At 41.9% G+C, this 26501-nt stretch overlaps 1 protein-coding gene across 1 annotated transcript in view; it reads left to right on the top strand.

Annotated features, from left to right (window-relative positions):
• The first annotated feature begins 11254 nt into the window (after window positions 1-11254).
• Window positions 11255-26501, top strand: part of LOC106576046 (ras-related and estrogen-regulated growth inhibitor) — a 39503-nt gene continuing 24256 nt past the window's right edge. The window contains exons 1-2 of the mRNA XM_014152875.3: window positions 11255-11442; window positions 16420-16593. Coding sequence (XP_014008350.1) covers window positions 16533-16593 — 61 coding nt within the window. The 5' untranslated portion in view covers window positions 11255-11442; window positions 16420-16532. The remainder of the gene's footprint in view (window positions 11443-16419; window positions 16594-26501) is intronic.

Raw genomic sequence — 26501 nt, 5'->3', positions numbered from 1 at the left:
TGGATGTGACAAACAAGGTTTTTTGGAGTTCTATGTTGAAAGTTCAGGGCCTAGTTTAAACCACCTCTGTTGGAGCCAGTGCCAGGCCTGTGGCCACAGATAACATGGTTAGGAATAGCAGCAACGGACAATGGCTATATTGTTGCTGTTCCTCTGGTATTCATTTAACATGGCTACATCTGTCCTAATCTGCTCTAGGGCTGGTAAGATAAATTCTTTAAATCAGCCTTCTGTTGCACCAGCGCGTGAACCCTGAAGCAAAGCTGCATGGGACATCAGGAAATGGATGTGCTAAAAGACCAAAGAGACTAGTCCGTTATTGTAAAGGTGAAGTCACATGACCATGTGTTCAGTCTCCTAGACTAGGAGAGAGCGGGTAGAACTTGTTGCTCTGAGAAGTTCTCGCATTTTGCCTCCCTGTCCGTCTCTCTCAGTACTGTATGTACATCTCTACCAGGGTTGTATCCATCTTCTGGTAGTTATAGGGGAGGTCATTTGAACCGAAACTGTCCATCTATTGCAAAGTACAATCATTTCAATGGACAGAGCAACAAGTTCTCGCATTTTGGGCCATCAACCCTCAGTACCGTATCCAAACACACTGACCAATTGCAAGAATATGTTGAATTGGCATCTTTAAAAGCCTTGTTGTTTATCTGCCAGTACTATATGACGTTTTTCTGATGGTAGTGCATTATTTGCCATGTTTATCTCTATAGAAGAGTAGTGGTGTGGTTATATAGCCCCACCTTATGGATAAATGGTGTAACTGACCTCTCGGTCTTCACCTGCATCAAACTGTTTATCTAAAGCCTGTTGGTGATATGATGTGATGTTGCTTTCTGTTTTCCTGTTCTATAACTGAAGATATTCTAAAATGTTTAGGTTTGCCTGGTGCAAGCTCTTAGAAGCCTCATAAAAATTAAGGGTGAATGTTATAGCTAGAGTTTAAGGGGTTACACACCCAGAACTTAATTTGTTTAATCACTGTGTTAATGGAATTAGATATGGTAAAATAATCTATTATATTTTAGATCCTAAAGCCATTTTCTTTGTAAGCCCTGCTAAATGGTGTTGCAAAGCACAGTGTTACATTGACAGATACCACTGGCCCTGTGTTAGCTAGTTAGAGGTCTGCACATCTCAGCATCAGGGCTTTGAACCAGACCAGTTCATATCTATTGCCAGCGCTCCTATCGGACCAGTTTACTGTCTACTGAAGCTTCTGGGCACTTTATCTTTTAATTCAGGGATTTTTCTTTTCTCCATTTACCAGATCCGGTCTTCTATTATAATTCTAGACAATGTTTCATAATTAGGCCTTTCTTATTGTAATACGAGTGGCTTTTATGAAAGATGTTGGGTGTTTCTAAAACTTGATATTTATACAAGCTCCTGTATGATTTGTTAGACTGTGAAAGTTGGTTTATCTTCAATTGTATCATGTTATGGGCAGTGCTGTCTGGTTGGCTTTTAAGTCTGTTGTAGGAATATGACTGCTAAGGTAACCCATATAAATATACTATAATGCATGCATTATCTACTCTAATGCATATAGGCCTACTATGTGGTTCTCATGGAACCATAGGCCAGTACTGTTGAACTTGGAAATGTATGAACAATTTATATAGATATACATAAACTAGATGGATGCATAACTGTATTTGCCAAAGATCTCCCCCCGTCTCTTCAGCTATGCTCTTATGGTCTATGCTGAAGTGCTATATGCAGAGACTGTAAGATCTATACCTGGAATGATTCTGCTGACAGTGTTAGTTATGGTTCAGTACCAGGATGTGGATGAACACAGCAGCTGGGGGCACAGCTTGGAGGAGACGGGATGCAACTGACATGTTTTAATGAAAAAGACTTTGCTATATTCTATTTATATTATTGATGATGCAGGTTTATTTTTGTAGGTAACTGTTTATTTTTGGATTGTTACCAAATGTGGCCTTTACTTCTCTAAAGGACTGAATTCATCTATTAAAGTTTAAATTGTACAAAAAATAAATAGAATATTGGTGAATCCACTGAATCAAACATGCAGAACTATAATGATGAGACCTGACTGCACTCCTATAGGCAGCTCCTAAAGGGGCAAGCAGCAGTCACTACGTAAGATGAGGTATTCATCCACGATCCAGTACACATAGCCGTATCGGGGGTAGCTCATTCAGGTGTTGCAGTAGAACAAGGGCTGTGCAGCATAGCAGGAGCATCTGCAGCAATAGGTTGACAAGACAGCGGTCGCCCAGGTGTATGTCATCAGCTCATAGCGCTCAGATTTCCACACCGGCATGTCTTTGCCTGTGTACCCGGGATCTCAATCTTCAGAGGGTCTCTGGCGTGACCTTCTTCCTGTGGACTTCGGAGGCTGTGCCAGTGTCAAGCGGACTCTTCATCATCCCGCAGATCTCTGCAGTCAGGTCCTTGGTGTAGGTGGCTGTGACCTCAGAGCTCAAAAATTACAGGTCCTGCTCTCCTTCCTCTATGAGACCGAATAACATCTCGTTAATGTTATGGGGGGGCAGGGGCCGGCCAGACCATCTCAATTGTATACATTTAATCACTTTCAAATTCATTTACAGAGCTATGGATGTTATAACAGACCATCCATGATTATACATTGTTTTGTTTACATCGACCTTGTTTACCAACATTGGAGTAAAGCAAGCTTATATTTGGTGTTCTTACAGGACAGTTAAAGGGCAACTCCACCACTTATCAACTTCATTTGTATTATTTCCAGCACAATACCTGTATTAACATGTGAAACGGCGCATTTCTATGTTTTGTTGAAAAGGTGATTCTCAAAGGGTGAGATTTGCGGTGACAGAGGGAGCATGAAAATACCCTCCCTTGGCTAGAAACTCGTTGCAGGTTTTGAAAATCCGTTTTAATCCTACCCTGTGATGTCACGAAGCATTTTTTTGTATTTTTTGGACCTTCTTAAAAACAGATAATAGAAGCACACCGTTTACACGTACAGTATGTAGACACTGGTTTGGTGCCGCAGATGAGGTTGAAAAGTTGCGGAATTGCCCTTTAAACTAAGCTCATGAAGCATTTATAGGTTATATTCTTCAAGAATCAATGGGTACATATCATTCATACATAAGTCCAAAAATGGATGTAGACTGAACAATTTTATGCAAAAGCAACAATTTCAAAGGTTTTACTGACTTACAGTTCATATTAGGAAATCAGTCAACTGAAAATAATTCATTAGGCCCTAATCTATGGATTACACATGACTGGCAATACAGATAGGGGCGTGGATCAGAAACCAGTCAGTATCCGGTGTGACCACCATTTGCCTCATGCAGTGTGACACATCCCCTTCGCATGGAGTTGATCAGGCTGTTGATTGTGGCCTGTGGAATGTTTTCCCTCAACACTTCAATAGCTGTGCGAAGTTGCTGGATATTGTCAGGAACTGGAACATGGCGATCCTGAGCATCCCAAACATGCTTAATGGGTGACATGTCTGAGTATGCAGGCCATGGAATTGTGTACAGATCCTTACGACAATGGGCCTCAGGATCTTGTCAAGGTATCTCTGCATTCAAATGACCACTGATGAAATGCAATTGTGTTCATTGTCCGTAGCTTATGCCTGGCCATACCATAACCCCACCGCAACCATGGGGCACTCTGTTCACAGCTTTGACATTAGCAAGCTGCTCGCCCACACGACGCCATACAGGTGGTCTGCGGTTGTGAGGCTGGACGTCCTGCCAAATTCTCTAAAATGATGTTGGACGCAGCTTATGATAGAGAATTGAACATTCAATTATCTGGCAACAGCTCTGGTGGACATTTCTGCAGTCAGCATGCCAATTGTCCGCTCCCTCAACTTGATACATCTGTGGCGTTGTGTAAGAAAACTACACATTTTAGTGGCCTTTTATGGTCCCCAGCATAAGGTGCACCTGTGTAATGATCATGCTGTTTAATCAGCTTCTTGATATGCCACACCAGTCAGATGGATAGATTATCTTGGCAAAAGAGAAATGCTCACTAACAGCAATGCAAAAAACATTGTCCACAACATTTTAGATAAGCTTTTAGTGCACATGGAACATTTCTGGGATCTTTTATTTCAGCTCATTAAACATGGGACCAACACTTTACATGTTGCATTTTTGTTGAGTGTGTGTATATACCATAATAATAAATTACATTTAGCAGACACTTTTATCCATAGTGACTTACAGTCATGTGTGCATAACAAGTTTAAGTATGGTGGTCCTGGGAATTGAACCCACTATCCTGGTGTGGCAAGTACCATGCATTACCAACTGAGCTACAGAGGATCTTCATGAAGTCCTTAATCAGGGCAGAAGCCTTACCTTACATGAACAGAAAATATCAAGGCACCCCCAAAAAAATCTCAGTATTACTTGTTGACTGCTATGAGGTTGCAGGTCCATACGTCCATGCCTTGCATTTGCAGGCACATGCACAGATAGAGCTCTGGGTGCCTGAGCACCTTGCCTTCAGCCTTATGAGAAAAGTGCCCTTTCAGATTGGTGCTGTTTTTTGGTTCAGTTTTAGGGCTTTATTCAATCTGTATCACTGAAGAGTTACAGATTGTGTGATAGACTGGTAAAAGATCTTTATAGTTCTATTTTCTCTTTTGTTATACAATTGTAGGCTGTAAGACTAAAGGATCTCCTATCTAAAAACACTGACCCCTAGTGGTCTGAATTTAGCCTTTGACCTCAGGCCATTTTTATGAACAAATATGAACATATCCTTTCCACAGCTTATCAGCTTGCACTAAAGATGTTACCTTTGTTGATGATGCTTAGGCATTAAGGTTGAACCAAAAGATTACATGTAACAAAGATTAAATTAAATGGAAACATTGAAATACACTATATATACAAAACAGTGGCAGTCAGTGCCATATAAGATGAGGGAGGGCGCTTTTTTTTTTTTTTCCATGGCCTTATTTATATTACAGTATATTGGATGACTCATTCATATTCGATTCACCCAGTTCAATTTAACAGCGATAGGTTTAGGTTACTACATGATACTCACATTTTCCCTATACCCATAATGAGGTTGCTACAACCTAGCCTAAATTACGAATTTACAATGTAGGTGCACACAGGTCGAGAGACAAATTTAAGGTGACAGACAGTGACATTCAATACCGCCTTTCACACTCTTGCCTGCATCTAGCTGATCTATGGTGTAATCATTAGACCAACAGTTGCAAATGAGAGTTTCTATTGGACAAATTCTGATCCCCGTTTCGTTCCCTTTGCTTCTGTTTTAAGAAACATTTTTCAACAGAATCGACGGAAAAATAGATCCCTGATTACAAGGAAACACTGTTTGCTTTCATAGCAGCCAAGTTGTATTCCTTCTCGCATCTCTCCTCCTCTCACCTCTTCCCTTCGCTTGTGGACTTCAATGCACAACACATCAGCTGTATGTGACCTGCCGAAAAAACCTTTCCAAGCCAAACCTCTACACAGAGCCTACATCGTCACCATATTAGCTAAAGTAACGTCAAAGTCAGCATAGCTAATAGAACTAACCTGTTAGTAAACCCGCTACAATCATGCAGTAACGTTACAGTGTAGTCAGTAAGCAGTTACACCGGTGGCAATAAATTAGTAATACCAAAAGCTTACCTTGACTTGGAAGAGTTCCAGTGTTGTGTTGGAAAGTCATAGCCAACCAGCTAACATAGCATCCCTCTGTTTGAGAAGGGTGTTTCAGTAGGCTAAACTAGCTAGCGGCATTTGCTAGCTAAGTAAGTGAAACTGGGAAGAAAAATGACGATCTCTCTATTTCTCTCTTGCTTCTCCTTCATTTTGGAAGAAATTAATTTGTTCATTCAAAACTGTTCAACTATTGTCTTTCTCTGTCTTTGAGTCAAATATTCACCACATTTTATACACTGCAGTGCTAGCTAGCTGTAGCTTATGCTTTCAGTGCTAGATTCATTCTCTGATCCTTTGATTGGGTGGACAAGGTCAGTTCATGCTGCAAGATCTCTGATAGGCTGGAGGACGTCCTCTGGAAGTTGTCATAATTACTGTGTAAGTCTATGGAAGGGGATAACATCCATGAATCTCCTAGGTTTGTATTGAAGTCATTATACCCAGAGGAGGACGGAAGCTAGTTGTCCTCCGGCTACACCATGGTACTACCCTACAGAGTGCTTTTGAGGCTACTGTAGACCTTTTTTGCAAAATAGTGTGTTTTAATCAATTATTTGGTGACGTGATTATATTTAGTATAGTTTTACCAAATAATTTTACCTTTATTTAACCAGACAAGTCAGTTAAGAACAAATTCTTGTTTTCAATAAAGGCCTAGGAACAGTGGGTTACTGCCTTGTTCAGGGGCCGAATGACAGATTTTTACCTTGTCAGCTCAGGGATTCGATCTTGCTCTAAACACTAGGCTACCTGCTGCCTAATAATACATAAGGATAACTTCTTAAATGTTTTACAATTTATGAAATCACTGAGGAGGATGGTCCTCGCCTTCCTTCTCTGAGGAGCCTCCACTGATACAAAAGTATGTGGACACCCCTTCAAATTAGTGGATTTGACTAATTCAGCCACACCCGTTGCTAACAGGTGTATTAAATCAAGCACACAGCCGTGCAATCTCCATAGACAAACATTGGCAGTAGAATGGCCTTACTGAAGAGCTCAGTGACTTTCAACGTGGCACCATCATAGGATGCCATCTTTCCAACAAGTCAGTTCATCAAATTTCTGCCCAGCTAGAGCTGCATCGGTCACCTGTAAGTTATGTTATTGTGAAGTAGAAACGTCTAGGAGCAACAACGGCTCAGCTGCAAAGTGGTAGGCCAGACAAGCTCACAGAACTTGACTGCCAAGTGCTGAAGCGCATAGCGTGTAAAAATCATATGTCCTCGGTTGCAACACTCACTAATACTACTCAATAGTTCCAAACTGCCTCTGGAAGCAACATCAGCACAAGAACTGTTCATTGGGAGCTTCATGAAATGGGTTTCCATGGCCGAGCAGCCGCACACAAGCCTAAGATCACCATGCGTAATGCCAAGCGTCGGCTGGAGTGGTGTAAAACTCGCCACCGTTGGACTCTGGAGCAGTGGAAACGCGTTCATCATCTGGCAGTCCAATGAATGAATCTGGGTTTGGCGGATGCCCCTATTCATAGTGCCGTCTGTAAAGTTTGGTGGAGGGGGAATAATGGTCTGGGGCAGTCTTTCATGGTTCGGGCTAGGCCCTTTAGTTCCAGTTTAGAGAAATCTTAGCACTACAGCATACAATGACATTCTAGACAATGCTCTGCTTCTAACTTTGGGGCAAAAGTTTGGCGATGGCTCTTTCCTGTTTCAGCATGACAATTCCCCCATGCACAAAGCGAGATCCATATAGAAATAGTTTGTTGAGATCGGTGTGGAAGAACTTGGTTGGCCTGCACAGAGCCCTGATCTCAACTCCATCGAACACTTTTGGGATTAATTGGAACGCAGACTGCAAAAGCCAGGCCTAATCAGCCAAAATCAGTGCCCGACCTCCCTAATGCTCTTGTGGCTGAATGGAAGCAAGTCCCTGCAGTAATGTTCCAACATCTAGTGGAAAGCCTTTCCAGAAGAGAGGAGGCTGTTACAGCAGCAAATGCCCATGATTTTGGAATGAGATGTTCGACGAGCAGGTGTCCACATAATGTTGGTCATGTAGTGTAACTACTATATGGTACCTAATGTTAGCATGTTCACATCCAAATCATCTAGAAATAACTTGACTCACACAGATTTTTATACTTAAGGTTGATTTGGACATGAAGCACAGAAATGCTTATATAGGTACCGTTCACTTGCATTGGTGCAATATGTCATTTTGCAATTTGGTTGAACTATTAAAGCTAGAATCCTTCGTTGCTACATCCAGTTTATACCCACTGATTCTTAAATAAAACTTAAACACCTGATGAGCTTATTTCAAATGTCATACTGCATCAGAAGCCAAAATATAAGCTTGTTTTACTCCAACATTTGTAAACAATGTAAAACACTGTACAGCCTCAAAACATGGTTAAAACTTTATCATTAATGGTCAGTCACTGCATCCACACCGTCTGATTTTGAGAGTGGTTACATTTCCGGTAACACTTTATTTGGATAGTCTGTCTCTAGATGGGTTACAGACGATCAGTAACAGTTCAACTATCTACTAATCCTAACGATGGGCTATCCAAGTAAAGCGTGGCCCATTTATCCAGGCCCATCCTCCAGCTTTGTACCAAAACAGGCAGGTGATCACTTATGGCTTAATTAAGGACTCTAGATTTTATATATATATATATATAAAATCGATAGGTGATGGCAGTGTTTGGGGTCCAAACTCCAGAGAAGCAGGAGCTCGTGGACATTTGACTAGTTACTTAATCATGCATCGCTGCAGTGTTGCATTAGTGCTCTATTGAAAGTCATTATATATACACTACCGGTCAACAGTTTTAGAACACCTACTCATCCAAGAGTTTTTCTTTATTTGTACTATTTTCTACATTGTAGAATAATAGTGAAGTCATAAACTATGAAATACCACATATGGAATCATGTAGTAACCAAAAAATTGTTCAACAAATCAAAATATATTTTAGATTCTTCAAAGTAGCTACCCTTTGCCTTGATGACAGCTTTGCACACTCTTGGCATTCACTCAACCAGCTTCACCTGGAATGCTTTTCCAACAGTCTTGAAGGAGTTCCCACATATGCTGAGCACTTGTTGGCTGCTTTTCCTTCACTCTGCGGTCCAACTCATCCCAAACCATCTCAATTTCGTTGAAGTCAGGTGATTGTGGAGGCCAGGTCATCTGATGCAGCACTCCATCACTCTCCTTCTTGGTCTGGAGGTGTGTTGGGTCATTGTCCTGTTGAAAAACAATTGATAGTTCCACTAAGCTCAAACCAGATGGGATGGCGTATTGCTGCAGAATACTGTGGTAGCCATGCTGGTTAAGTGTGCCTTGATTTCTAAATAAATCACAGACAGTATCACCACCACCATCACACCAACTCCTCCATGCTTCACGTGGGAACCACACAAGTGGAGATCATCCGTTCACCTACTCTGTCTCAAAGACATGGCAGTTGGAACCAAAAATCTCAAATTTGGACTCATCAGACCAAAGGACAGATTTCCACCGGTCTAATGTTCATTGCTTGTGTTTCTTGGCCCAAGCAATTCTCTTCTTGTTATTGGTGTCCTTTAGTAGTGGTTTCTTTGCAGCAATTTGACCATGAACGCCGGATTCACGCAGTCTCCTCTGAACAGTTGGTGTTGAGATGTGTCTGTTACATGAACTCTGTGAAGCATTTATTTGGGCTGCAATTGCTGAGGCTAAACTTATCATCTGCAGCAGAGGTAACTCTGGGTCTTCCTTTCCTGTGGAAGTCCTCATGAGAGCCAGTTTCAACGTAGCGCTTCATGGTTTTTGCGACTGCACTGGAAGAAACGTAAAAATTTTCCGAATTGACTGACCTTCATGTCTTAAAGTAATAATGAACTGTCGTTTGTCTTTGCTTTTTTGAGCTGTCCTTGCCATAATATGGACTTGGTATTTTACCAAGTAGGGCTATCTTCTGTATACCACCCCTACCCTGTCACAAACCAACTGTTAGGCTCAAACACATTAAGAAGGAAAGATATTCCACTAATGAACATTTAACAAAGCACACCTGTTAATTGAAATGCATTGCAGGTGACTACCTCATGAAGCTAGTTGAAAGAATGCCAACATTGTGCAAAGCTGTCATCAAGGCAAAGGGTGGCTACTTTGAAGAATCTCAAATATAAAATATATTTTGATTTGTTTACACTTTTTTGGTTACTACATGATTCCATATGTGTTATTTCATAGTTTTGATGTCTTTCTTATTCTGCAATTTAGAAAATAGTAAACAAATAAAGAAAACCCTTGGATGAGTAGGTGTGTCAACTTTTGACTGGTACTGTATTTAAGTTAAATGTTGGCTACAGGAGCATTAGATAATTAGCTAGGGGGGGGGGGGGGGGGGGCACTTTGAGCACCTGCCCCTCCAAAGGTCTGTGCATGGCCCTGCTCATATGGTACTACAGTTATTGTATCTGAATATAAAGCAGGAATTCTGACCAACAGGGTTGGTCTCCATATCGCCAGTCTGGTGGACTTTGGAGAAAAGGTTCCTCTCATCCAAACTGATTATCACTGTGTATCAGGGAATGTGAAAAATATCAAATAGCCCTCTTTTTCTCGCGAACTGCACAACAGATCTCAAATGGAATGAAGGCCACCTTATTTACAAAGCCTTTATCAACTCTTTAAGCAAAAAAAAAAATGTAAGCAAAGGAAACTAAGGATTCTGATAATAAGAAAACATAGGACAGGTCAATGGACATTTCCTCTCAGACCAATTTACAGCCAATGGTATTTTAAATGTTCAAATCCATCCACCCTCACTAAGATCAACCTTATCCAAATAGTGAGCACATAACAATATCATATACTTTACATCTTTTGTAAATATATTTTCCATTTAACCGTTATTTAACGAGGCAAGTCAGTTAAGAACAAAATCTTATTTACAAGGCCTACCAAAAAGCAAAAGGCCTCCTGCAGGGACTGGGGCTGGGATTAATGTTATTTATTTTTTAAATATAAATATAGGACAAACACATCACGACGTGAGACAACACAACATAAAGAGAGACATAAGACAACATTGCAAGGCAGCAACACATGACAACACAGCACAAAACATGGTACAAAAATGATTGGGCACAGACAACAGCACAAAGGGCAAGAAGGTAGAACATCTGATTATCTGACTAAGGTTGCTGCATTTTTCGTTGATGTGATAAAATTAGGCTACAGAGAGCGCTTGAGAGAGACTATGCTCTTGCACTTGTCCACAATCCCCGTCTTAAATTAGTAATCAATCATTACTTCCAATACAATACCATGATAGATCAATTGATTATTCAAATGACATTGTGACCTAATTACTTATTTGTTCACCTTTTGAGTGTAGCCTACGGTGTTTTATCTCATTTTACTGACGGTAGAGGGCCCTAGTGTCTTCAGCTTCCATCTGCATCAGATGCAACGGTATGCAGCGCGCCAATATGCTAGCAAAAAAACAGAAGTTTAGCAGCTCCACTCCGTGTCTTGCAGCTGACCCTCGTTTGGGAGATACCTTGACAGTGCGTGTGGTTGACCACAGTTCAGTCTGCTTGGATCAGAGGACAAGTAGATGTGTCCACCCTGCGCTCCTAAGACTCTTCGGGAACGCTGGGTCCGCATCTGTTGGATTCGAGTCAAGACATCGCCTCACCTTGTCACAAGCTGTAGAAACATTGATGAACTTTTGTTCCTCCATCGCAGCTGTTTTCAGAACAAGGATTGTTTTACATTGACCAGTCGTTTGGTGAGTCAATCTTTTATTATGAGATTAAGATTTCTTGTTTCAGAATGGAATGACATTGGTCTCCAAAAGTAACCTAACTGAAGTCACTTGGTTGTTCATATGACTACATTAAATGAGTGCTAAAGCTGTTAAAACGACGTTAAGTCAGCTTACTTTATTTGATTTCATATCGATTTCTCATAATTTTTCTAAAGTAATTATGCAATCTACCTTTCTATTTCCACATACGCGTTGGTTCCACGGCAGTAGCATGTCAATGTCAACCGTAAACTGATGGTGTGACACATCTCCTACCTATCTGTGGCCGACAACTATGATATGTTTTCTACGGTTCATATTGGATAGGATCAAATAATTAAAGCACAATCTGTCACATGCGGCAGCCTAGTGGTTAGAGTGTGAACCAGCAACCGAAACGTCGCTGGTTCGAATACCCGAGCTGAAAAAGTGAAAATCTGTCGCTGTGCCCTTGAGCAAGGCACTTAACCCTAATTTGATTCACTGCACTTATCCGGTGTATGTGACAATAAAACATCTATACACTATGCAAATGCATAAACAATGGATCAAATTCAGCCCATTATATTTTCACATGCAAATAGAACGGGGTTTCTATTATATCTGTAGGCCAATTAAAATGCTCAAGGAAAGACATTTCATGAGGGCAACATTACTTGAAGCTGTACTTTGTTTGTTCATAATATAAAACATGAGCAATGGAGTAAACTTCGTTTTTTGTTTGATAATAATACGGCAAGAAAGTTGTAGAAAGCCCAAAAAGGTATTTATAAGTAATATTCTTCCAAAACAATGGGTATATCATTAATTGAAACAACTACAAATGTTACATACTGTGGCTTTAATGTAGAAGATAGTCTAATATGTTACTTGTGCAAGCCAAGCAATGAGAATTATCACATTGCTGCTGCTCATTTCGCATTCATGTCATCTAGGACTGGAGCTGGCTGTGTGGAGTGTTGTGCAACAGATCTGATGTTCTCAGAGTACACACACAAGCACACACAACCTCAGACCAGGGTTCGCACAGGATTGGCGAGGGGACTGCCAAGAGGCAGCCACTTCTTTATACCATAAGCTCATTGTGACGGAATGAAATAATGGAATTTTACATTGTGAGATCTTTCAATGTGTAGCCTATGATGTGCCCTTCAACTTACCACCTGGAAAGATTGGAATGTTATTGTATTATATTATCCAGGCAGGGTGCAGCCTACTGAAATACACACAATTAGGGTTGAACCTTTTCAACAGCTTCTTCAACAGATATGGAAAAGTGAACATTGAAATACATCTTTGTTAATGTCATTTGCCACATTGACTCTGATAAACAGTGCACCCATCAGGAAGGTTTTTAGTGTCCCTTTGAAAAAACCTGTGGTTTCTGGAGGTCTTTCTTTAGCATGTGGTGCACTATGCTCCAAGCATTCAGGAGCATTCAGCCTGTAATTCCATCTACTGAAGTAGCTACGACACCACCCACATCCACTGCTGACTCAACATTAAATGACATAAATGGCACTGGGGACTGGGCATGGGCACAGAGCTCTGGCTTTGGTGTGGAAAGAAAAATAAATCTGCTTATTTGGAATGTTTAGACAAGGTCTCGAGTGTACAGCCCTCAGGTGAAATGCCAGCACGTTGAATTTTCCTCGTCCTCGCTTTTAACAGGCTTTGATGGTATTTTCTTAAGCAATGAATCTTAAAGTTGTGTAGAGCATAGTTTTACAGAGAGGCAATGCACCTATCCCCCATATATCTCCCCTCCCCTCCCTCTCACACACATCACCATACAGTATGCTCAGATCTCACTATCGCCCAAGGCTCTTTGCGGCAGGATTCGTTATTCTTTTTAAAACTCCAGATGTGTTTATTTTGTCACCAAGTCTACCCCGGCCTCGTTCTCCCCTGACCACTTAGCAGCCACTTAACGCAATCCATCACAGGACTTATTGAGCCTATTCATCTGGCCTCCCCTTTATTACAGATAGAGCGTGGGCCAAGGGCCAGAGAAGTGGCAGTGACGTTAGCAGGATGAGGGAGTTAAGTGATGGATTCCCCCCCCCCCCCCCCGCCTTGGTTCTACTTGACCAAGGTGGGTGGGTGCTCGGAAGAGCTCTAGCCTCACGGATGGGGAATATTGTTTAAATGTTGCAACGTTGTGATATGTGTGTCTCCAAAGCGATACAGCCGTTGAAGCCAGACGGATAGACCGGGGTGTTCCAGTCTAGAACCTTCAGCTTCCCTTGGCAGGAGAGAAAAGTTGTGAGATAGATGATGCTAATTTCTCACTCTGGAAAGAGAGAGAGAGACGGAGCTTGGCACTGCAGCCCCTGGTGCAGCAGCATAAGGCTGTGTAAATCCAGATTGGTGGTGTGGCCTCAGAAAGAGGTCTCCTAGGTCTCTCTGTTTATTGGGTTTGGATGGGGTAATGGAGCGATAGAGGTTGGGAGGGGAGCGATGGAGAGGATGACCTCAGCGATGTTGACTGAGACACTCGTTTGCCACTCAAGCCCCTTCGGGAGGCTAGGACAGGGCACAGACGGTGCACAATCATACCATATAAGGGCTCAATTTGAGAGGGAAGGCTAGGAGAGTACTGTGTGACTGTACACAACAAGACAGTGAGTGTTATTGAGGGATGGCTGTCGATGGCACCAGTGCCAGGGTCTGAGAGAGATTGTGATTGGATAATGGGAGGTAATTCACCCACTTTGTGATCTCAGCCAACCTGGTGTGAAATAAACAGTGGCTGTGTCTCAAATGACACTATTCCCTATATAGTGTACAGGGCCCATACGCTCTAGTCAAAAGTGGTTCTCTATGTATGGAATAGGGTGCCATTTGGAACGCAGACAATTTCACTCCATCCATGTACTGGCCAGCACCCATTTTCTAAAAGTGTGGAAAAAAACATAATTGGAGTTGCTAGCCCAGGACTTAGACATACATTTGTCCTGTGTTAATTAAACAGTGTTTATTTCCCTAGTTGAAGAGAAAATATGCAATCGTTTCCCGTCATTCCTCATAAAAAGGTGAAGCAATGCACTATGCGTGATGTTTAGAGTTTATTTCTGTCAGTTATCTTCAGCGCCAGCAGCAACACAGCTCGGCTGGTTTCTAGCTAAACAGATTAGTGCCGAATTGACTGTTATTTAGAGCACGGAATCATTGGCTTTATTTCTGAATGAATAATTCAGAAGACTGCCCTCCCACATATGCGCGCGCTCTCTCTCTCTATCTCTCTCTCAGATACTAATGCACCTGCTAACAGCCTGCCACGCAAAAAAAAGGAGTATGTGACGCATATCAGTGGTGATGCTGTTGCTCGCGGTAACGCTTCTGCAGATGGGCCTCATCCATCACTTCAGTTGGGGGGTGTGTGTGTGTGTGTGTGTGTGTGTGTGTGTGTGTGTGTGTGTGTGTGTGTGTGTGTGTGTGTGTGTGTGTGTGTGTGTGTGTGTGTGTGTGTGTGTGTGTGTGTGTGTGTGTGTGTGTGTGTGTGTGTGTCAGGCTAAACCATTGCTAAACAGGAGCCACAGCACCCTGACACAGCCATAGCTTCTCGGAGGTTCACTTTGCCTCTCCCTCCCCAGTGATATGGACCTCCTTTATATAATAAGAGATTATCAGAATGATGAACTGCCTGTCAGCATGAAGGTAGCCAGAAAGACCCGCAGCCACCTGTTACCCTGAGCCAAAGTGGCTTACAGCGCATTGAGGGTCTTTAAATTAGCACACCATTGACATCCATTTGACACCCTCAAAATAAATTACACCCGATTTGTCATTACGAAGAAAACTACAGAGAATATAACACTTACATCCATTCTACATTTATTTCATGCATTAGACATACTTTTCTCAGATCCCACATAAACCGGACAACCTCGAATCGCGTGCCTTTTCCATTTTTACGACTCACTGCCTTGGAAATTGTATATTAAAGGCTTCTCGTCTGTCATTTCACATAGCTTCAGATCCCAGCAGGAAATAAACTACCGGTCAAAAGTTTTACAACACCTACTCATTTAAGGGTTTTTCTTTATTTTTACGATTTTCTACATTGTAGAATAATAGTGAGGGCATCAAAACTATGAAATAACACATATGGAATCATGTAGTGGTTTCTTTGCAGTGATTCAACCATGAAGGCCTGATTCACGCAGTCTCCTCTGAACAGTTGATGTTGAGATGTGTCTGTTACTTGAACTCTGTGAAGCATTTATTTGGGCTGCAATTTCTGAGGCTGGTAACTCTAATGAACTTATCCTCTGCAGGAGAGGTAACTCTGGGTCTTCCTTTTCCTGTGGCAGTCCTCATGAAACCAGTTTCATCATAGCGCTTGATGGTTTTTGCGACTGCACTTGAAGAAACGTTAAAAGTTCTTGAAATGTTCCGTATTGACTGACCTTCATGTCTTAAAGTAATGATGGTCTGTCGTTTCTCTTTGCTTATTTGAGCTGTTCTTGCCATAATATGGACTTGGTCTTTTACCAAACAGTGCTATATTCTGTATACCCCCCTACTTTGTCACATCACAACTGATTGGCTCAAACGAATTAAGAAGGAAAGAAATTCCACAAATTAATTTTCAAGAAGGCACACCTGTTAATTGAAATGCATTCCAGGTGACTACCTCATGAAGCTGGTTGAGAAAATGCCAAGAGTGTGCAAAGCTGTCATCAAGGCAAAGGGTGGCTATTTGAAGAATCTCAAATATAAAATATATTTTGAATTGTTTAACACTTTTTTGGTTACTACATGATTCCATATGTGTTATTTCATAGTTGTGATGCCTTTACTATTATTCTACAATGTAGAAAATAGTAAAAAATAAAGAAAAACCCTTGAATGGTGTTCTAAAACTTTTGACCGGTAGTGTAAATCTAAGTTGATTTGTGACGAGCTGTTTCATATTAAAGCCTTAAAGCCGTATTTGATGGTTTGCTTTCCCAGACATCCCAGCTCCCGTGTCTTGAACTGAGGATGGGTCGCTGATCCCAGAACCCGCTGTGCGATCTATCAGCTCTGTGATTGGTCCGTTCTGGTTCCGGTCGCTACCTGCTGCCATGGCGAAGAGCCCTGAGGTGAAGCTGGCCGTTTTCGGAAGAGCAGGAGTGGGTAAATCAGGTAGGAGGACCACTATCTGTCTGCTTGTCTGCTTCCCTGCCTGTCCGTGCACTGTACAGTATGTGTATGTGCTATCTGTTGGACTGTCTACATTATTTTTTTGTCTGTTTCTCTCTGTCTGTCTTCCGGCTGTCTGTATTTCCATGTTTGTGTCTTTCTCTTTGTTCTTCTATTGGAGTGCGTCAGTGAGATATGGCTTGTGGGCTTATTTTTGTTAGAAGAGCAGTAATTGTTTTAGTTACCATGTTTCAGTGATGTTTACACAAGAAACAATTTACTAAAATAACCGCTGATTGTTGTTCTGGTCTGAAGTACCCTTACTTTACCCAAGCCAATTCAACACATTCTGAATCACCGTTGTAAACTGGCTTAACGCTCCTGTATAGCCTAATGCACATGTCAAACGGGGCACCATATTTAGTATGCTGTTTAGTATGATATCTGCAGTAGCTAACAAGATAATGAAGAGCATATGTCTCTTGCACGGCACAAATTAAGACAGATTGCTCTCCATGGCGTTTGAAAATATTTCTTTGAAAGTTATCCATGTTTAATTATCCCATTATGTAACACTGATGTCTGTGAAGGTCAAGTCAGGGACTGTTTTCCATGATAACCCATATAGTATTGTAAGTATTGTATACTGTACAGGTAGGCAACAGGGTCTACTTTGCAATGGACATGTGTTATTAACCACTAATGGGTCATGTGGAATAAGGAATACCACTTCTATAAAAGGGAAGTATGAGTTTTACAGCCCTGTACATTGCAAGACTTTACACACATCATCCTCCTATGACATCCAAATTCAACTGGCGGAGCGCGGTCCTGGTCCAGACCCAGAGAAGGGTCAAAACGGACCGAACAACATCTCATTTAGTTATATAAAAGTAAATAAATAATTTTTAGACAGCTTTCAAAAATCAACCGGGTGCCGCGGCCTCTCTAACTCAGCAACCCCTCTTTCTCTCTCGAAGCAACACTCACCTTTACTAGTGCCACGTCTGATCCAATCGCGAGGTTATATGCAAATACATGGGGCCACGTCTTACCAAATCACATCAATGCAAATATTCTCTGCGGAACCTCGGGACAAGCAGGCAGAAAGAAATGACCACGGTTCAACTGTTAATAATGCAGATAGGAGCTTATTTACCAGTATCTTTAGTAATATGGCTTATTAAAAGAAATACCAATTTACGCCGAAAAGATGAGTAGACAAAACGTAATTCTTCCCACAACCAGCACAAAACCAATCTGCCTGATATGCAGAAAGTTTGTAGCCCTCGTGAAAAGTGCCAATGTTGAGCGCCATTATGACACCAAGCATAGTAATATCGATCCGATGTATACCCTAAACACGGAGGTGAGAACAAACAAGATGAACCAACTCAAAGTCCTTCTCAATTCCCTGACAGCCCAACTACATTTAATGGAGTGTTCACTGAGGATAGCCTGGGTTTTGGGAAAACACACCCCAAAAATTCTGACGCTTATATGGTTAAAGAATGCATGTGTGAAGTTGCTGACACCTTGCTTGAAGCTAAACAAAAAGATGAGCTCAGAGAAAAGATCAAACGGATTCCACAGCAATGAGGAGAACTGAAATATTAGCTGAAGATTTATTAACTTCATAACTTGATGAGGCCATTCAGAATGCATCATGCATTTCATTAGCTGTGGCTGAATCAACAAATAACACTAATGCACAGCTTCTGGTGTTTTGTCAGATTTTATAACGAAACAAAGAAGGAATCCTGTGAGGAGCTGTTGGGCTTAACAAATCTAGAAGCACACACACGGGGAGAGGATATCCTATGAGGGATATCAAAGGGATGCTGACAAAAAAGGGGGAGAGATCAGAAGTCAGTGGTCTCTATCACCACAGATGGAGCTCCAGCCTTGATAGGAAAAGAGAGGGGACTGGTTGCACGTTTGAAAGAGGACCACCCTAAACCTGACATCATACCACTGCATCACCCATCAATCTGTGCTGTGTGCCAGTCTGGGAAAAGAGTATTCTGAGGTCATGACAACGAGGATGAAACTTTTTGAGAGCAACATCATCCCTATAACACCGCCTGCTACGAGGCTTTCTGACAGAGGCCAATGGCAGATTTGCACAACAATATCACATTGCTCAGCAAAGGCAGGGTTTTGGAATGCTTTTGGCCCATTCGGGAGGAAATCAAAGATTTCTTATCAGCGCAAAAGAGTGATAAGGCAACCCAGTTTCTTGAGTTTTTGGAAGATGAGGAAAAGATGGAAACAGTTGCATTTTTGACAGACATCACATCATACCTTAATCAACAATGTTAAGCTGCAGGGACAGAACAACACAGTGTGTGATATGATAGCAGCAGTCCGGGCTTTCCGGAAGAAATTGGAGCTTTGATGACTTCACTGTTGGAAGAGAACTACTGCTGCTCACCCAGAACCCCTTCATGGTCACAAATGTGATAACGTTGTCAGATAAGCAAAACAGATCAGATGGGTAGATGTTGCAAAACTACAAATGGAGTTGATTGAGCTGCAATAAAATGTGTCTTTGAAGGAGCAGGCTGGTGGTTGTGACCCTGTTACTTCCTGGGGAAAGATGGTGCCTACAGCTGATGTCCATGTTCTAAAGAAACTGGCACTACAGATGACCATGTTTGGCTCCACATACAGATGTGAATCAGCCTTCTCCACAACGAACTTTATTAAAAAAACAAGTACCACACCGGGCTCACCAATGAACACCTACACCATTGTCTGAGTTGCTCTCAGACCATTTGTACCAACGTTCAAAGCATTGGCAGGAGACAGAAAGCGCAATTTCTCTCATTGATGCAAGAGCAAGGCCCAGAGTGGCTTATACATGAATATTGTATGGCCCACAGTGACTTTCTGATCATTCAGATGATTATCTTTGCTCTCCAGAAAACATGCCCTGTATTTCATTTAAGTATTATTTAGTAATTCAAGGCCCATGTACAATGGTTCACAGTGCACTTTTTGCTTAGACAACTGTGCAACCACTTTTGTTCTTCAGCAATGATGCACATGTTTACATTCAAAAGAAAGAAGCTGTACTTCATTTTATTGTCTCATTTAATGTATTTAATGCACATTTTCTATAGCAACATGTTTCATAAGTTGTAGACGATGTTTGCTACTACGCTGTACCACAGTGCCAATAAAGAACGACATCTATCCGGACCTTTGCCACCTAGGAAATTTGTGTCACTGGACTTCTGAAATAGTAGTTGAGTAGCCCTGTCCTATGACATTCTTGTTGCCTTTGCTAACTTCATGAATTAGACATATGCATAAGAGATTTACATCTGATCATGGCTCACAGAAACAAATGTTAAAAACCACATGACTTAAAACACAATAAATGAGAGCGAAGTACTGCTCTCCAGCACAGTGTACTGATAAAAGTCTGAGGAAAAGGGGGTGAGGAGATATTTAGGCTAGCAGCTTTGTGGTGTATCAGGCACCAGTTTGTAAAACATTTTCATTTGAAGACTCAATCCAAACTTGAAAGAAGAGGTGAAACATCAGTATGGTTCTCAGAAGTCCAGCCGTTGCAATTCTCAGACTGACGTCGTTGACCAAAGAGTGTGCGGATGACAGCTTTAAATTGGTGACAGCCGCCTCCAACGTCAATTACAAGAGAGAGTCACCGCCTAGTGAAAGGAATATGACGAAACATTGGCACTTGGCCAAAGCTAAGTGCTTTGGCTAATTTTCTGTACAATTCAACAGATTCTGATGTCAATTATACCCAGCTCTGATCCCAACTCTTCAAGCGAGTAGAGGAAGATATTCGTGTTGTGTTATTTAACCATAGAGGCTTACTTACATTCAGCAAGACAGGGGTTATCAGTGGATAAGGAGAGAGTTTGAGTCAGAGAGAAGGTGGGTGTGATTGCTTTCGGAGAATTTATCAATAGCCTGGTTAACCTGACAGAACCCCACTGCGGTGTTTCCCGGAAGCTTAGACCCGGAGCTTAATTCCAAATTGTCACTTGCATTAAGGATTTTAGGGTTAGAGTAGAACGTTCAGTAGGCCATTACTCTACTTTTTTATTTTTTTTATACATTTATTTAACCTTTATTTAACTGGGCAAGTCAGTTAAGAACACATTTTTATTTACAGTGACGGCCTAACCCGGACAGCGCTGGGACAATTGTGCGCCACCCTATGGGACTCCCAATCACGGCCGGTTGTGATACAGCCTAGTTACCAACATAATTAGAGCAATAAAAATCAATGTTTTGTCATACTTGTGGTATACGGTCTGATATACCACGGCTGTCAGCCAATCAGCATTCAGTGCATGAACCACCCAGTTTATAATACATGTATATATGATAAATATTACCACACTTGAAAGCGGATGATTCATCTTGTTGTCTCTTCAATAAGTAACATAGATTCTCGATGGGGTACATAACATCAGATTACTCAGACCTCTTTCAGGGCTCACAAATATGTCTGTTGTTTATGACGACGATAGTCAGGATAACATACACAGTTACGCACATCCCACAGACTATATGGATGCAGAGTACGTGGAATAGCATGTGAAGATGTAGGCCTATTTTTCTTTTCTTCATATACATAAAAGGTACTTTCTTTTTTTAAATGAATGAATTTTGTAAGACGCAATGCTTGTTGACACAATGCCCACTTAACCCGGAAGCCAGCCGCACCGCAATGTGTCGGAGGAAACACGTGAGCGTGCACTGTGAGCGTGCACTGCCCCCAGCCCACCACAGGAGTCGCTAGTAAGCGATGGGACAAGGATATTCCTGCCGGCCAAACCCTCCCCTAACCCGGTCGACGCTAGGCCGATTGTGCGCCGCCCCATGGGTCTCCCGGTCGCGGCCGGCTGCGACAGAGCCTGGACCCAAACCCAGAATCTCTAGTAGCACAGCTAGCACTTTGATGCAGTGCCTTAGACCACTGCACCACTCGGGAGGCCTTCATAAAAGGTACTTTATTAGAGTTATTGCAGTATGAGTGGCACAAAAACATTCTGGCTTCAGTGCAAACCTGTCGCCCCCTTCCTCAAAAAGAATCTCCTTACATTGGAGTGAACAGTACATCTTCTGCCTGTGTTTCCAATAGATTCATGTTTTCCGTGGTGATTTTCACTGTCAGCATCACCTCCTTTTCCTTCTTGGTCTCCTGGAGACAGGATGATATTAATGGGCTCTATTTCTGTAAGGGAACGGGGGCGTGACTGCATATTAACGTTACACATGCACAATCACTGGATTGTTGGCCAGCAGAAAACATTTACTATGATAATCAGAAGATTGGTTGGTTCAGGGAAGTGCCGTTTCTTGGCTTGAGGAGGACGGTGTGTGTGTACATGTTTGTGAGACTTGGTCGGTTTGGATTGGTTGGTAAGACCCGGGTTTAAGTATTGTCTATCCCTGATTGGTTGGTTCAGGGAATGGCAAGGGGCATTTCTTGGCTTGAGAACTCTGTGTGTTTGTGAGACTTAGTTTTGATTGGTTGGAAAGATGTCTTGACTTCCTTAGACACACAAGGTCTAATAAAGCAACAGACTATATTGACAGACTGTGTGGATGGAGTCTGTTCCAGGACTTCTCAGGCTTTGGTATATTGACTCATTGGAGAGATGCTGGAGTCTGGAGATTCTATTTGTCAAACACACACACACTGGCAATCACACAAACTGGCACACACACACACACACACACACTCTTGTGTGACGTGAGGTGTCAGCGTGGCTCCGGCAGCGTGGTGTTTTTTTGGGGGAGTCCAAATAAAGTGGAAACAAGGTTTATTGAATGCCAAATGTGGCCCCATAAAAGGGCCCGTCGGCTAGCTCCCAGAACATCCTGCCTCTCTCTCCCTCCGCTCCCTCCATCCCTGCCTAACGGAGAAGAAAAGATAACAATAATAAAGTCTCCTGCCCGCTGCTCTCCTCTTCTCCTCTCAGCCCAGAAATATTGCTGTTTATGGTTTCCAACCCAACACCTCAAGGAGACCATGACTCAGCTTAATGCAAGTGTCTTGTTAAAGAGATATATGTAAACAGTCTTTCAAACCAAAAGGGCAAGGATGAGAAGTTGGCCCTTTGGACAACAAAGAAACTGGCAGGTATTGCTGCCCCGAAGATGAACGTTCACCATATTTTAGGTGAACGTTCATATTATAGACCACACAGTCAGCCTGTTGCTCAGCACTGAGTGTGCGTTATTTTGTTGTAGTCAGATTTTTTTTTATGACATTCTGGGAACAGGACCCCCCACAGGTCTTATTGTTTTCATGACATGCCCTTCTAACACACATGCATACAGTACCAGTCAAAAGTTTGGACACACCTACTCATTCAAGGGTTTTTCTTAATTTTTACTATTTTCTACATTGTAGAATAATAGTGAAGACATCAAAACTATGAAATAACACATATGGAATCATGTAATAATTATTATATTCAGCCCAAGGAAACAATGGCCACTTTGGCTGCAAAAGGCCTGAATTTATTTAGGGGGCATTATGGCCACACAAGAGGGATGCCGTCGGGAAATTCGAGGCCTGGTGAGAATATTATCACGTGTCTAGTTGTCAAATTGTGAATGAGAGACTGATGAAGTATGTGCAGCCTGCGCAAGAAACAAAGCAGAGCTCATGCCTTTCATGCAACCTTTTTTCAAATCATCATTAGAGTCTCGTCATGCAGCCTTAGAATTTCTTACAAATCTAAACATATAACCCGACATTTGTATAACAACTAAACTTCATAAATAACTCTAAATTAAGCATATAGGAGGAACTGTTACTTTGTTAACTGCTCAACACAGAATAGCCGCATGTGCGCACTCCCTCTGAAACCATTTGGAGAAAATATCCTTTCTATTTTATTCAGCTTTGTTCAATTGTGTTCTTCAAACTATAAAATAATATAAAATAATGCCACGGAATTCTAAGCTAATCTTGTCTGCTAAATTAACTAGCGTAGCCCACAGCCATATGGCATATCCAGATCAGGGACAACTCAGAGTATTCTATTCTGTTCTTCTGAAATAGACTACATTTTCTTCGTATCATGATCTTTAGACCTGTCTAAAATAAATAATGGATTTATTGTGATGGTGTAGGCTATATTCAATAGATTTATTAGATTACTGGTTGCAGCACTGCCTGGTATGGCAACTGCTCGGCCTCCGACCGCATGGCACTACAGAGGGTAGTGCGAATGGCCCAGTACATCACTGGGGCCAAACTTCCTGCCATCCAGGACCTCTATACCAGGCGGTGTCAGAGGAAGGCCCTGAAAATTGTCAAAGACTCCAGACACCCTAGTCATAGACTGTTCCCTCTGTTACCACACGGCAAGCGGTACCGGAGCGCCAAGTCTAGGTCCAAGAGGCTTCTAAACAGCTTCTACCCCAAAGCCATAAGACTCCTGAACATCTAGTCAAATGGCTACCCAGACTATTCACATTCCCCCCCCCCCCCCCCCCTCCACACCACTGCCACTCTCTGCTGTCATCTATGCATAGTCACTTTAATTAACTCTACCTACATGTACATACTACCTCAACTGACCGGTGACCCCGCACATTGACTCTGTACCGGCACCCCCCTGTATATATTGTTATTTTTTACTGCTCCTCTTTAATTACTTGTTACTTTTATCTCTTATTCTTATCCATATTTTTTTAAACTGCACTGTCGGTTAGGGGCTCGTAAGTAATCATTTCACTATAAGGTCTACACCTGTTGTATTCGGCGCATGTGACTAATAAAATGTGATTTTGATTTGATTTGACTCTTTAAAATGTAGCTGTTCCTAAGGTCTGCATCAGTGGAAGCCAGGAGATGCTAAATGTGTTTATGTCAGTTAATTAATGGTCAATTACCATGAGACCGGTAGTGATTTGTTTGACAATCTCTGGCTGACAAAATGTAATGACCGCCACAGCCCTACCAATAGCTCTTTGGTATGCACTGAACAGCCCTGTGCAAGAACCTACAAGAAAGTGTGGACCGGTTGGCATGCTGTTGGAATACCCTCAATACCCTCATACCCTCATTATTTAGGATGGCACAGTGGTCCTGTGGGTATAAGCTGTGATTCATCATGGACATTATTCCACTGCACAAGTGCACTAATTAACAATCGTTGCTAGCATTTTCATTCCTGAGATAAGATCCTTGGAGAGGCTTACAAGTGCCTCATAAAAAGACAGGCGTGATTAGACGTTTCGGGCATACTTCTAAAATCGAGAGGCGAGCCAAGTTCCTGCAAGGTTTTCAGTGATATGTACCCCATACGTGTTGGCACAGCTACAGAAAGAGTGCAATGCTGATCCATGTAATGTGTTTATGCGACTTATGCATACAGTATGTTATCTAGGCATTTAGATTTAGAGGCTAAAAGAGATCAGAGGGTGGTTATGGGGAAATGTGTGAAGTTGGTAAGCTGGTCTGTTTATTAAATTGCGTGTTTTCCAGAACCCTGACAAACAAAGCAAATTAATGCATTATTTATGTATGTTTTTATGTCTAACCATCGCTTCATCATTTGATCATGTGGTCTTTATCTCACTTGGAAAACCCCTAAACCCTACACAGTTCATACAAACACAGAGTGTAATAAGTACTGTATCTCAATGAGTATTGTTGCTAAAGGACTGAGATTTACAGTGGTCCTACAAATGTGATACATTGATTGACTACACAGGTAACTTGAGTTCAGACAGACAATGCTACATAAGCTTTTAGAATGTGAAAAACATTTCATAGAAGGTGCTGGTATTCTGACCCACTCACACCACTCCTGTTCTGTTGATTTACAGCCATAGTGATTTGTAGCATAGACACATAACAGGGAGTAAATATTCTACAATAGCCTGTTTTTCAGACTGAGGGATTAATATTCAGGTTACGTGCTGTAAGGCTAGATATACTTAGCAGGCGAATGAAGATATAATTCGCATGCTATGGGGTGTTTAAGGCCATCCATTAATAACGTAAGGCATTGTAAGATATTAATTATGTAGCTACTCGTTTAGCTTCATAGGTTTCTTGAGGGCTTGCAAATCGCCTTTCTGCTGGCGAAAACTCAAACAAAATGTATGACAAAAAAATAAATAGGATCCTGTTATTCCTTTGGTAAGCAAGTAAAACCGAAAGACTGTACTGTATAACTCGACACAGACTCTGTGTTCCTTCGGTCACCTTTTTCTCCTCAGTAAGTAAAGGGACTAAGCCTGCCAGCTAATATTACCATCGGTCATTTGTCCTGATAAGAGGTTGATTTGGTGAGAGAAAATGGGCCAGAGAAAAGAAGTGTAAAAGAGGAGTGATGGGAAGGGTTATTTAGGGTTAGACAGGCGAAATGAGGGTAGTCAGCCTGTTGGGTGGTGTTTGTTTACGATGCTGGAGTGTTAAGAAACTGAGAGGGGAAAGCTACTGCAAGTGTGGCCAGGTGATACAGATCTCTGTGTGTGTGTGTGTGTGTGTGTGGTTAGGAAGATCTGATCACAATGTGTATTTTAATCGTCTACACCTGTCCAAAAAATGTGAGCACAATCAGAATGTGGATAAGATCAGGACAAAGGGTTAGTAGCAGGTATAAACAAGGCTTACAGTATATGTATGCTTGCCACATATTGGCACACATGTTGCATCGACAATTCCAACAGCATCTCCTCTCCTCTTTCCTTCCTCCCTTTTGCTCTCTCTCTCTCTCTGAACGTATTATCTACACCCCAGAGCATAATTTTGACCTCACAGTGGAACAGGATGTCCTCGGCGCTTACATCTATTTGAGCTGTCAAAAGACCTTGCTTTTCTTCCGTCTACCTCAGCATTCACACACACTTCCACTGAACCCACTCATCTAGCTCCTATTTGTCTCTCTCTCTCTCTC

This window comes from Salmo salar, chromosome 17 (assembly GCF_965601325.2).
Source record: "Salmo salar chromosome 17, fSalSal1, whole genome shotgun sequence".
Lineage (NCBI taxonomy): Eukaryota > Metazoa > Chordata > Actinopteri > Salmoniformes > Salmonidae > Salmo > Salmo salar.
This window is presented reverse-complemented; position numbering and strand designations above follow the sequence as displayed.